General features: G+C 40.6%; 2 protein-coding genes and 1 long non-coding RNA gene across 3 annotated transcripts; 1 reads left to right on the plus strand and 2 right to left on the minus strand.

Moving 5' to 3' along the window:
• Window positions 1-1,653: 1,653 nt before the first annotated feature.
• Window positions 1,654-3,449, minus strand: hoxd11a (homeobox D11a). The gene is made up of 2 exons (XM_011609522.2): window positions 2,811-3,449; window positions 1,654-2,290 (listed from the first exon to the last, which is right to left on the minus strand). Exons 1-2 carry the CDS (start codon window positions 3,406-3,408, stop codon window positions 2,055-2,057), a joined length of 834 nt encoding a protein of 277 aa, XP_011607824.1. The 5' UTR covers window positions 3,409-3,449; the 3' UTR covers window positions 1,654-2,054.
• Window positions 3,212-8,494, plus strand: LOC115252670 (uncharacterized). The gene is made up of 4 exons (XR_003890997.1): window positions 3,212-3,348; window positions 3,443-3,578; window positions 4,196-4,510; window positions 8,356-8,494. It is a non-coding gene; the product is annotated as an uncharacterized lncRNA (long non-coding RNA).
• Window positions 6,950-9,920, minus strand: hoxd12a (homeobox D12a). The gene is made up of 2 exons (XM_003961831.2): window positions 8,271-9,920; window positions 6,950-7,977 (listed from the first exon to the last, which is right to left on the minus strand). The coding sequence occupies exons 1-2, from the start codon at window positions 8,815-8,817 to the stop codon at window positions 7,739-7,741; spliced, it is 786 nt and encodes a 261-aa protein (XP_003961880.1). The 5' UTR covers window positions 8,818-9,920; the 3' UTR covers window positions 6,950-7,738.
• Between the last annotated feature and the right edge of the window lie 2,792 nt (window positions 9,921-12,712).

A 12,712-nucleotide genomic window follows, 5' to 3' on the forward strand; every position in this document is an offset into this window, starting at 1 on the left:
GAAGAATCAACAAAATAAAAAATCATTCAAAATCCGAGGCTGGAGATTATTCTTGTGGTTTTTCCGTACCATTTTTGTTGATTTTGAAGAATTTTAATAGACAAATGTAAAAAATTAATGGTATATTGTAATCAAGTTTTAAATAACGATGAGTCATTAACTAAATTAGAATGGATTAAAGAAAAAATAATACCACAATAGTTCATGCAGGCACAATATTTACAAACAGCACAAACAAAATAGGAAAATATTATTAAACCATAAACCACTTAGACTGAGTAAAAAATGTAACGTAATAATAATAATAATAATAATAATAATAATAATAATGATAATAATAATACATTTTGTTTGGACATAAAATCGAATCAGATAAACATATTAATACACATCTGTGTATATACATTACACTTTAAAGACAAAGTAAATGAAAAGTAATAGTTATTTTTCCATAAATTGTATTTGTTTTATGAATCAAATTTCGTCAGAGAAATCTGTGGATGATGCTGAAAATATTTTTTGTCAACAAAATCTTTAAGCTGCACTAGATTGTGGAAATGTATTTCTCGACTCCAAACTCCTGGATTTCAGTATAATTATGACCATCTGCAAAATTTTGAAATTGTGTTCTTTCTTTGAGTTCAAGGAAAATAAATGTGAATTTATCTGTGCTCTATGTTTCTGACAAAGTCTAAAACATGTTGCACGGATACATTCAAAGGGGCAATTTGGGACCTGTTTAACTTATTTAAAACACATGTATATTTATATTTTATTCTATTCAGTCTAATTGAATCTGGAATCCAAAGAGGGCCTGTAGAGAAATAACTGTTCCTGTAAGATTTCCATGCTGGGTCGATTTGAATTCGTAGCTGAAGAGTGATTTTGCAGAAGCTGCAAGTGTGCCCTCCTGTGGCCGCAGTGGGAACTGACCCCCCTGCACAGTTGGTAAGATCGTTTCACTGCGGGACATGATGACAAGTCAATTATACGCAAAATGAAACTTCGATTTTTAATAGCCTTTTTGGGAAATAAACGATATGATGCATCACATTTCAAATTAACTCTAGATAACTTTTTCAAGGAACAATTGTTGCTGCAGATGCAATTACTGCTCAGCCACAGGTATCAAATGGATTTTAAAAAGTAATCAGATTATTTATTTGCTCCGGCCCTTGGATAATTCCAGTCCATAAACACTCACTGGGTTGAAGAATGAAAGATGATTTTGGCAGCAGACAAACAAAGCAGAGAAGCTCGAATTTTACCTGTCGCCGTCCTCCAAAGAATCGGATTCTCGTCTCCATTTTAGCAGCTGACCGGCAAATTTAGGTCCAAGATGACAACAGAAAATGCAAAGAAATGTCCGCTAACATTTTTAGCTCGTAGTGAAACTCAGGCAACAAGGAGATTCTAATGTGGCCTTTTGGGGGGTTGGGGCAACAAAGTCCAATAGCCCCTATTTAGACGTTTACAGCTGTTTTATTGTACTGTCTAGACGGTTCAAGGTTTACTAAACAGCCCATACTTGAAAGCAAAGGAAATAAAAAACGTCTATACACGCCTACAAGTGCCAGAGTTTTACATTGAGGAACGTTTTCACCCGTCTTTCTTTCTTTCTTTCTTTTTTTTTTTTTTTTTGGGGGGGGGGGGGGGGGGGTAACTTGGTTAAGTTCATGTGATAAGTGGGTTTTTTTGTTAGTTTTTTCTAATTTCATTATATTTTTCCACATCGATTTACACACATGCGTCTTACACATGGACACTAGACACTAGAAAAGCCAACAGGATATTTTTATATAAATATTTTCAAAGCATGGCTCGAGCTTTGGTGTAATATCGTTTGTCGTTAAAACGTAAAAAAATAAAATAAACACAGAAGAAATCGGTAAAATGTCTTCTTAAAAGTGGGTTTTTTCGTTATTCTTTTTTCTAGAAAATGGATTTTGCGTGTCATCATGAACAGTCTTTATGTAACGTGTATGTGTGTGTGTGTGTGTGTGTGTGTGTGTGTGTGTGTGTGTGTGTGTGTGTGTGTGTGTGTGTGTGTGTGATCAGAATAAAGGATTTCCAGTAAAATATTGTAGGCGATCACGGTTGAGCTTTTTCTCTTTCATTCTTCTGTTCTGAAACCAGATCTTCACCTGTCGGTCGGACAGATTCAACATCCTGGACAGCTGCAGACGCTTCTCTTTGTTAATGTACACATTGAAGAAAAACTCTCGTTCAAGTTCTCGGATCTGGTATTTGGAGTAGGGACACCTCTTCTTCCGGGACCTGGATGGTGGATCTGTGCAAAAGAAGACAAAAATAGTCTTTATGGAAGCAGTTTAAAACCGACAACTCATGTGCGTGTGAGTGTCGTTTTGCTCTGGCCCTGTATTTGTCATTACGCACACACGCGCGCGAGCAAAGAATCAGCACTATAATCCATTTGCTTTGCATTTTCTTGTACAATTTTGTACAACAATAACGTAATTAAACCACCAGTTGATAAGACTTAATTTATCTGCTGATCAGTTGCGGGAATAAATTGATTGCAACCTTTCTTTAATTGCCTGTCAATAGGAGACTCTTCCATCCATGACGTTTTATTGTTGGACACATGGCTACCTTTAAAGTATGGTTACTTAACCATTTCCCATTGTAAATACCTTTACTGCCGTAAAATAAATCTTAATAGGATATAAAGGCGTTTGCATGCTAATAAAGAAACACATAACCCGGAACGAAAAGGGAAATGGACGGAGCGCCGTCCACACACTCTATTGTCTAAAGTGGACACCTTCTATTGAGGACAATAGACTTACTCTGCTGGTTGTTGTTGTCTCCGCAGTTGGAAGATGAGTCCTCCTCGACGCCGCCGATCACCTCATCCTTGTGCTCGTCCTCTTTGGTCAGAGCCTGCCTGTGGCTCCCTGTGTCTCCGGACACGCCGCAGTCTGTCTTTTGTTTCAGCGGCTCTGCGGTGGACTTGTCCGAGGTCGGCGCGTCAAGGAACTGGTCAAAGCCCTGGGGAAGAACCCCATTCCGGCCGATGCCCGTGAAGAAATTGCACGGCGAGCTGGTCCCCCCGCGGTGGCTGTACAAGGACTCGTTCTTGAAAATGACATCCGCCCTGCTGCTGGAGGACTGGAGAAGGTCCCGGTGCATGAGCTCGTCCGCCGAGTAGTAAGACGCGTAATTTCCCCTGTAGTGCCATTTGCTTGGATGATCAAGTCCATAATCCCTGAAGGCCACTTCTCGAACAGGCTGGACTTGCGCGATGTTGGGAGAGTAAGGGAAATTAATCTGACACGAAGTATTCTGTGGCAAAAACGAGGATGTAAAATCCGGCGTCGAAACGTAGTAAGTGCAGTTCGGTAAATACATATTTGACGCGCAGCTGCGATCATCGTACTCCGTCATATCTCGTCTTCCCTATTCCTCTTTTTTGCTACAGAGGAAAAGATTTGGGCTGCTCTGCTCTGCTAAAGTTTGTCCATCTATAGCGGCGTGAGCCTGTGGAAAGATCCCGCCAGGGAGAAAAAAATCGGAAGCGTAGGCAGACCTGCGATACAACTTGATCGATTCTTGAGGTAATCGTGTCATGTGATCCGACCAAGAAATTACCATACATCAATATCAGTCATTAAAAACTGTCCAGAGAAACTCATGTGAGCGCATGCGAGAGACTCCATTGGCTGCTCGGCTGCAGAGGAAACTCCTCTCCAGCCGTCTGCTCCCTGCAGTTCACCGGAGAGGGGAAAAACAGGTTCGAGAAGCACCGCTGGAATATTTAATTAAAGGCTTTGCAGCAACATCAGCTTCCTCGTGTCCTACAAGCAGTTCCACCCCGCTGAACTAAGTTCGGAGTGTGTTAGGAGGAAATGCGGCCTATGAGCAGCCGTTGCAACAGTTTAGTTACAAACACACAAGTTGGGCTGAGTTGAAGCAAATGCTGCCGATCTGATGTATAATCAGCAGGCACGAATCCAGGGCTACAGGCGGGTTATAATGATAAGATGCATGCTCAGAATGGCTGCAGGAAACAGCTATTCACACATTTTAACCCTATCAGGCGGGATCATTTTCATCTGCTGTAAATTCTGTAAATCTCAGTGCGCCTCAGATCAAATAAGCGGGAGTTACGCCAGCGTAACATTTGCAGTAATTCATCATTTTGGAGCAATAATAATTGTTTTCTCTGCTGCAGCGTCGGTGATAAATGTGGAAAATTGCCAAATGAAACATCTCGGACCTGTGGTGCAAATGCAGAAACCTTTATTTGGATGCCAAGACATTCCAAAGTGGATCTACAAAGCATAAATCTGACATCGAGCACGACCGAGTCCAGAACAGTTGGCCTCTGTGCTGATGTCCCTACGCACCCAGCACTGAGCCATTTGCACCCGAGTCTCCTGCGGCCGGCGTGCGTGCACGATTCACACCGTGTCCTCAGTGCTGGGAACACATACTGGTGGATGGATACGGCGCCTTCTGGAGTCATCCGTGCTGTTGTTTACATCTTGTGAGTATCAGTTTTATGTTTTTGTGACTCATGAGTAGAACAAGAGAGATGTCGAATTAGTTTAGACACGTTTTCATTGCTTAATCTCTGGTTCTGGAGAGTAAAAGCAAAATGATGATGGTAAAATGCAGCTCTGGCGTGAAGGTCAGTGTTTGCAGGCAGAGAACAAATAGATCCTCCGCCGCTGTGGGCACGAAGGTCACACGCAATCTGGAAGTGGCTCAGAGACGCCTGACTTTGTGTTTATTGGGGGCTTAAAAGGAGCTTTGTGGTCCAACTTTTAGCACACTGCTTCTTGACACTGCAAAGGCAGGTAATATGTGAAAAAGTACCTGTATTAATAGAAGTTAAAGATAAACTTTAATTGCTTTAATTGCTTTCGCACATCAAAATTCCCAAACCCGTGTTGTCCCCAAATTACTCATTACTCAACAGTGGAAAAAGAGAAAAGAGGACAAAAGAAATACAAGAATGAGCTGTTATTAGAAAAACTCCTGATTGAGACAACTTGTTGCTGCTTTAGTCGATTTTTGTGTCACTCAAGTGGTTTGATCAGCATGTTTTTAATTATAGTTTTCTTTCCACTGTTGCCCTAAAACTGGAATATCTTTATTTTTATTTGTATTTACTGGAGTTTAAACACGTTCCTAATCACCTCTGAGCAGACTGATCTACAAAGTGTTTAGAAAAACACTTCCATAAACCAATAAACCACATCATCTCAATTATCTAATGAAAGTATGATAATATTTTATTCCCACTTTTTCAGCAACACTGTGTATTTATTACTGGCGCTGATTAGGACTCGAATGATTATCAATTATCACGAACATTTTAGATTTGCTGCTATTATAACTCATTGCTGGTTGATGACTTTTACATGGATATATTCAACATTACGCGGATGTTAGCAGTAGGGTTGCATTAAACTCTGCTTTAAAACATTGTTTTTTCTGTTATAATTCAGACTAGTTGGCATTTTTAGGTCGTCAGTGAAGTGTTTAAAGTGTTTAAACTGATTTGATTAAACATTTATAATCAATAGGTGGGCTGTACAAAATGTTCTGCTCGTGGAACCTCCAGAATTTTAGTGTTTACACTTATTTTAATGAACTTGACAGTTGCGGAGATTATTATTCTCCATTATTTAAACTTTAGCTATTATATCAGATATACACATATATAACTATTATTATTATTATTATTTTCTTTTTTACGTTGGAGAGCTTCTTCTTGAGGGACAGATTATTCTAGACTACCTTGACCTTAACTTTGCTTTGGCGCCCCCACGATTCTAAAGTAGCCCAGCTGCGTGACGCAGTCTGGCTGTATGTGGCAATAAAGCAATAAAGCCATAAAGGCTGAAAGAAAGCTTTGACTCGGTCGCACAGAAACCTCACCGAAACGGTTCAAAATAAACCCAAATAGTCTCTGCAAGAAAAACTCGGATATTTGAAGGTGACGTCAAGTTGGAACACAACAGCAAATTAAAATGCTCTTTTTTTGAGGGGGGCTGCGTGCAGGCCTGAACATCACAGGGAGACAGGTTCAGATGGTGCCAGGAACCGATGTGGGCCTGCTCCCAACACCTCTGCAATAAACCCAGAATTGGGAAAACAAAGGGCGCGTGAGAACATCTCCTCAGACCTGATGACAAATGATGGTCTACAACGATAGTTCGAGCTAAATGGAAGTTGAATGTGAGCGCAGAGCGGCTGGGCTGACAGTGACCGTGATGGTGGGACGGTGCTGCTCTGAGAACGTCCGCAGAGCTGCGCCCTTCTGGTGCGTCTGTGACGCTCCCGCTGATCCCTGCAGGATGCAGCCTGGCAGAGTGGAAGTCACAGATTAATGGTTTAGAATCATGCAACACAACCACCCAACCTGCTCTGAACGGCAAACACTGCTGCGTAGTTAGTGGCGGCAGAAACATGCATCCATTTGGCCTTCTGGGATGTTTGGGAGTGTGAGCTGCTCACACACGGTCTGAGGTGCGCACTGAGCAGCCTTTGTCACGAGTCGCTGCTCTGTGCGGGCTCGTGTGAGCGCGGGGCTGCCAGAAAAATCATCACGTCGTTGAATACACAACATCAAAGATCTAGTTCAGATCTGGATAATATAGACAATTTATTTATATAGAAATTCTGCTCTTACAGTAAATAAATGATAGAGCACATTTCGTGTTGCTGTTTCAGACACGAATAAATGTATGTAAATGTTTTATTTAAACTTGAACTTATACTATCCTGTAAGTGTTAAAACTAACCAGCTAATTTTGACAGTAACAAATTAGGCACTTTTTTAACTATTTTCGAACCAATTTCATTCAATATAAATGCAAATAATTTGAGTAATTTAATACATTAAGATTATATTTTACAGTTTTACGCATCCTTAAATTGTGAAAATAATAATGATAATAACAAAACTGGTATATCGTTTATTTAAAAGCATCTTTATTTAGAAACGCATCAGTGAACAGTTTGCGGTCATTATTGTCTGTCCAGCGCGCGTCAAATGTGCTATTGTTGTACTATAACTGCCTAAAACCAAGCTTTTATAAATAATGTACAAATGAGCAAACTGTGAAGCATCTTTGCACTTTTCCATCATTTTCAGTTGGTGTATTTACAGAACCAGCGCGACTGCGACGATGAGACATTTGCGCGTGCAAGCAGGCCTATTTTTACAGCATAAAAGGCTCATTTCATACAAATAATGGAACTCAACGGCGCTAAATGTGTTTCCTGTCACACATTCAGTGGGTTTACAGACATTTTAAAATAAAAAACATAAAAAACAATGATCATATTTAATATAAACTTTATTCAGACATTAAGTTATTCGAATGAATGAACTAGACATGCTACCATGTACATTTTTTGTAATGCAGAGTATCGCTCAAACGTGAACTTGACTCCGCGCGTCCATATCAGAAGCGCACCAAAGGACGCAGCATCACACCAAACACAAAGACACGCGATTCTCTCAGAATAGAATAAAAAATATGAGCTGAAGACGCTGCAGACAGACCGCTGGGACCAGAGGGCGTCTGGGTGCATCTATATTGGGTCTAGAATATCGCTGCAGTGGTTAATATGACCTGATCCAAATGAACCAGACGTCTAACATGAATAGAAACATTTTACACTTTTATACAAACGTGCTGCTTTATTAAAAGGCCAAAATCTCTTGGTGCCACGGGGTCACGATCAAGTCCAGCCGTCGTCAGTACACGGAGAAGGCTTGTTCGCGCATCATCAGCCGCTTCTTCTTCATCCGCCGGTTCTGAAACCAGATTTTTACTTGCTGGTCGCTCAAGTCCAGCCTGTCGGAGAGCTCCTTCCGTTTCTGTCTGTTGATGAACTCATTCATCAGAAACTCGTTCTCAAGTTCAGCCAGCTGCGGCTTCGAGTAGGGCTTTCTCTTCTTTCTGGTCTTCACCTGTGAGCAGCACCAAGGAGCACCTGGAGACAGCGGAGGCACAAACACGCGCAGAATGGGGTGAAAGCTCTCAGTGCTGGGATGCAGAACAATATCAGTCATCCACATTTAGTAGAAAGAACTAGTACAAGAAACTTGACAGACAGAAACATTTTGAAACTCCTCCAGTGTCCCGGATTACTGAATTAATTATTCATGTGTGTGAAAAAAATCAACTGAATAAAATAAAAATAAACTTTTACACATATAAAAATAACAAATATTCCGATTTTAAATATGTTAAATGCGTTTTGTGTTCAGTTAAAATCAATTCGACCTTCTGCAAGAGTGGATCTGTTGCATGTTTGGCTGGACGATCCGTGTATGGGGTTCTGATCCAGCTTTGTGCCGTTCACATGCAGAGCCGAATCCGGATCCAGCTGGGCCGCAGAGCCATGAGACCTGTCCACATCTGAGTAACCGCGGTCACCGGCGCCGCCGTGCTCCCCGGCGTACACCTCATCCTGCCGGCCAGCCTCCTCTGTCTTGTGGTTGGTGCCCGGGAAGCATCTCGATTCCTCCAGATGCGTCTTGACGTGGCCGCCAGAGGAGCTGGAGTTCAGGAAACCCGAGTTGGGGAAGAAGGGCGGACAGTATCCTCCAAAGGCGCGGGTCTGTGGAGGTGCTGGCGGTCCGGGCGTGCACGAATTTGAGGTTGAAGTCCACGGGAGCGTGCACACGTCTCTCCTGTTGTACGGGAGCTGATGCAGCCCGGGGATGTGGGATCCATTCCCCCGCAGGTTGGAGAAGTAGAGCGAGTCAGGGGGCGCAAAATTTAACAGGGAACCAACATAACCCGGATTTAAAGGCGTCCGCTCACACATTTCTATTTAGCTTTCCACAAACGATTCTTGGAAGCCTTTTAGCAACTCCTGAAGAATAAAGGGTAGGTAATTGTTGATTTGTTAATACGGTATCACGTGATATGCAAAGTATGTTGTTCCGCCCCACCCTTGCTCTCGATGCTGCAAAGCAATATATTCCACTAGAAGATATTCTAGTATTGGCTGGTGTGGGTCTTGATTTCTGACGATCTGATGTCATATTATTAGATTGTGTCCAGAGACTTTACACAATCACGTTTACCCGTCCCAATAAAATAAATAAATGGTGCAAATGACCCAATGGAGACCAAAAACACTTTGCCAGTGCTATTTTTCTTTTTCTTTGGCTGCTCTTCATTTGAATTTCTACTGGACATTTATCGCTGTGAATTTTCCCTGTTAAGAAGCTAGAAAAACGTTCCGGCAGCCTAAACACGCCGGTGTGTGTGTGTGTGTGTGTGTGTGTGTGTGTGTGTGTGTGTGTGAGTGAGTGAGTGTGCGTGCGTGTGTGTGTGTGAGTATGTGTGTGTGTTTGCATTGGGGTGATGCTGCGATTAGATTGATTAGTCGACAAATTACAATGTTCAACAATTCATCAAACAACGAGTTCTGTAGTTGCATCAACTCTCCAGCAGGTGGCAGTAAAATACCGTGTTTGACCTTTGTGGTCAATCACCTTCACACTCTTTCGAAGTTTTAAATAAACAGTAGTTTGTAGTCGTCGTCAACACTACGAAGGTGTTTTCAGATCAATTTGAAATAGTTTAACAAATAAGATAAAATATAAACTTTTACCCGTGAATTTATGTTAATTTAAAATGATTATTCCAAATATAGCAAATACTGAAATTACAGGTGAAACACTTTAGCATAGTGATACATACAGTAGTAGAACTACAGTATTTTACTTTCACTTTATTTTAAAAGTGAATTTTACGGAACGAAATACTCGTGCCAAATGAGAAGTTGTCGGGGGATTTATCAAATTTCCTTTATTTGGCTTTCGGCATATTTTGAATTAACTAAAAAATGTAAATGCATTATTTACAACTTTTATTTGAAGTCGATTTGGAGCGAAACAGCGAAAATGCAACATCGATGTTACAACGAACAAGTTAAAACTTTTTTTATTTTAGATTTCAGACCTGCAGTTTCAGAAGCAGATGGCTTCACACGCACATCTGTGCTTGGGGTTGACTTTTACTGCTCTCCGTCTTCCTCTGAAGAAGTTCTTCACGTCTATTGCTCTTGGTAATAAACTGTTTAAAATTCAAAATGTTCTGCAAATGTTCCAAACTGTCCCAGAAAAGGCGGCTCGCTCCAGTTTGGTTCCCTTTCGATCCTTTCGGATTTCCAATCATGCCATTTGCAGGTTTTGGTGGTCTAAATATGCGAGGGAAGCGTATGACCTTTAGGTGTTATGATTAAGGTTACAGGCTGGAACCAACAATGGCACAAATGCGCGAAAGCTGAGCGGACTGAAAGACACGATGGTCTTAACACAGATGGTCTTAAAGGTTTTTTTAAAAAAAATTATTTTAAAAAACCCAAACATGTCTGTAATATGCAAATTTACAACATTTATCCTACAACTTGAAAAAGTGTTTCGATAAAAAAACAAATTTAAAACGTCTTTGTAAAAAGTAAATTGTTTGATTGAAACGTAAAAAAATAACAGAAGCTCGCTGACCTGGTGAACATACAAATGTGAAACCGAACTTCTGCCAGTTTGTTTAGCTGAACATTATTTAATCACTGTTTGTGTGAAGCCAAAATTAAAAATATCAATGTTTTCACTGAAAAATAATGCTATATTAAGTCTGTTTGACATGCAATAAATTTTTTGGCAGCAATTATTTCACTTTGAAGGACAGTGGTGTGTGCGTGTGTGAGTGTGTGTGTGTGTGTGTGAGTGTGTGTGTGCGTGTGTGTGTGTGTGTGTGTGTGTGTGTGTGTGTGTGTTGTGTGTGTGTTGGGGGTTGGGCTCACTTAATGTAAAACGGGATCTGCATTTACGGGATCTGCATTTACAGGTTACGGCCACTAGATGTCAGTCTAATCTCAGCTAAGAACCCCGGAGCGCCTCTTTAGCTGCCAACACGCGAGTTTTAGAGTTGACAGGTTGGCAAACGTGAAGTTTATTCAAGAAATCTAAAAAAAGAATGAAGGAATATGAAATCTCTGCACTTTTATTAATCTGGGTGTGTTTGGAGACCTCATTTTAGCTGATTAATATCTTAGAATTGTCTATGTCTTTTTGTTCCTACACACGTCAGTAATCAATAAAGTTTTGAGAGGTTAAACACTTTTATAAAGAATAAATCACATCACCACCATCTTTTAATAAGACGAGGTCAAATATATTTTACAGCTGCTTCAGATAAACTTAGTCGGAGCGTGAAGGTTAGTAAAAAATGATGACATTCTATTTCTATAACAACTGCATGTTTGGTAAATAAACTTTTTAGATTTTAGTTAAGAGACATGTTTTATTGCAGCTATAAATTCATAGTGTTTATTTACAACTATGACATATTAACTATGTGATGTTTTGTCTGTATTGACTGTTTGAGGGCAGAACATCAAAACCCCTGTATGTTCCTCATGTTTAGGAGTATAAAAAAGCTTTTGTAGCTCAAGTGTCTCTGACACCTGGAACAGAACATAGAACCTTATTAGGACCCAAACACTCTCAAACAATAGAAAGTTGGTCCTATTCAGCACCTGGAGTGTTTCTTTTGGTGGGACTGACTTCAGTGAGCTTTCAAAACTGTCAAAATTGCTCATTTTTACTTATTTTTGTATTGTGGTCTGTTTCTCAGGAAGCCTTTTTAGAGATTCTAGTAATTACTTTAACTTTGATCTGCTTTTTAATTAACTTTATCTATTCAGTCTTAAATCAGCCTGTGCATGAATTCATTCACTACAGTTGCCTGTGATCAAAAAGCAGGTATAGTTAACACACACACACACACACACACACGCACACTCACACACACACACACACAGGCACGCACATCCCCCCCCCCTCCCACACACACACACACACTGAGAATTTAGTGTCCATGACAATCCAATGAACATGTGCACGCGAGAAAAACCAAAAGAAAACCTATAACTTCCATGTAGGAAGGCTCTCACCAGTCAGGTGGTGCTGGCAGCTGTAGACGTGCATCCTCGGCAAACTCCGGGGTTTTTTGGAAGTTGACACGTATCTTTTCACACCAGCTCTTCCCAAAGTCTGTATAACATCATATATCGCATGATTTTAAAATCTTTCTGACATATTGGATTTTGAAATTGCAGGATTTTCTACTGTGTCGCCACTTCTGCAAGGACAATTTTCAGGTGATGGAAGATGCGACTGTCCACCAGGAGACTGCTGCACTTCCAGTTCACTAGGTTCATTCTGCCACAATTTAGGCCACAATTACCGTTCCACTGGGTTATTGAGCCAAATGACAACTAAACATTCAATTAAGACAACATTGAACTCTCAAACCTGAACAAATCCTGTAATTTCTTCATTTTTGTTGACCCTCCTATGCTATCAGCAAGGACTGGGAAGGAGGGGTTAACTGTCTTACTGCAGTCAGCCAGCGGGGGCGCTCTAGAGGCGGATACCTCTCTCCTTGAGCGGCTCTCATCAGCTACGTTTATTAATGCTGAGAGCTTTTGTGCAAATTTAAATTAAAAACTTTTTTCATCAACAGTTTATGGACAATTATAGTCACGACAAGTCTATTTGGGTTTTCGTCCATCCGAACCTGATTTATTTTTGGTTTATCCATGTGTAAATGCAGTCTTTGCTTTACAAACAGACTTAAACATTCCTCGAATAACAACAGAATATGTAACATTTTCTTTACATTTAAAGTATCGCTGTCAACTTTTC

Source organism: Takifugu rubripes, chromosome 1, assembly GCF_901000725.2.
Source record: "Takifugu rubripes chromosome 1, fTakRub1.2, whole genome shotgun sequence".
In the NCBI taxonomy this organism is placed as follows: domain Eukaryota; kingdom Metazoa; phylum Chordata; class Actinopteri; order Tetraodontiformes; family Tetraodontidae; genus Takifugu; species Takifugu rubripes.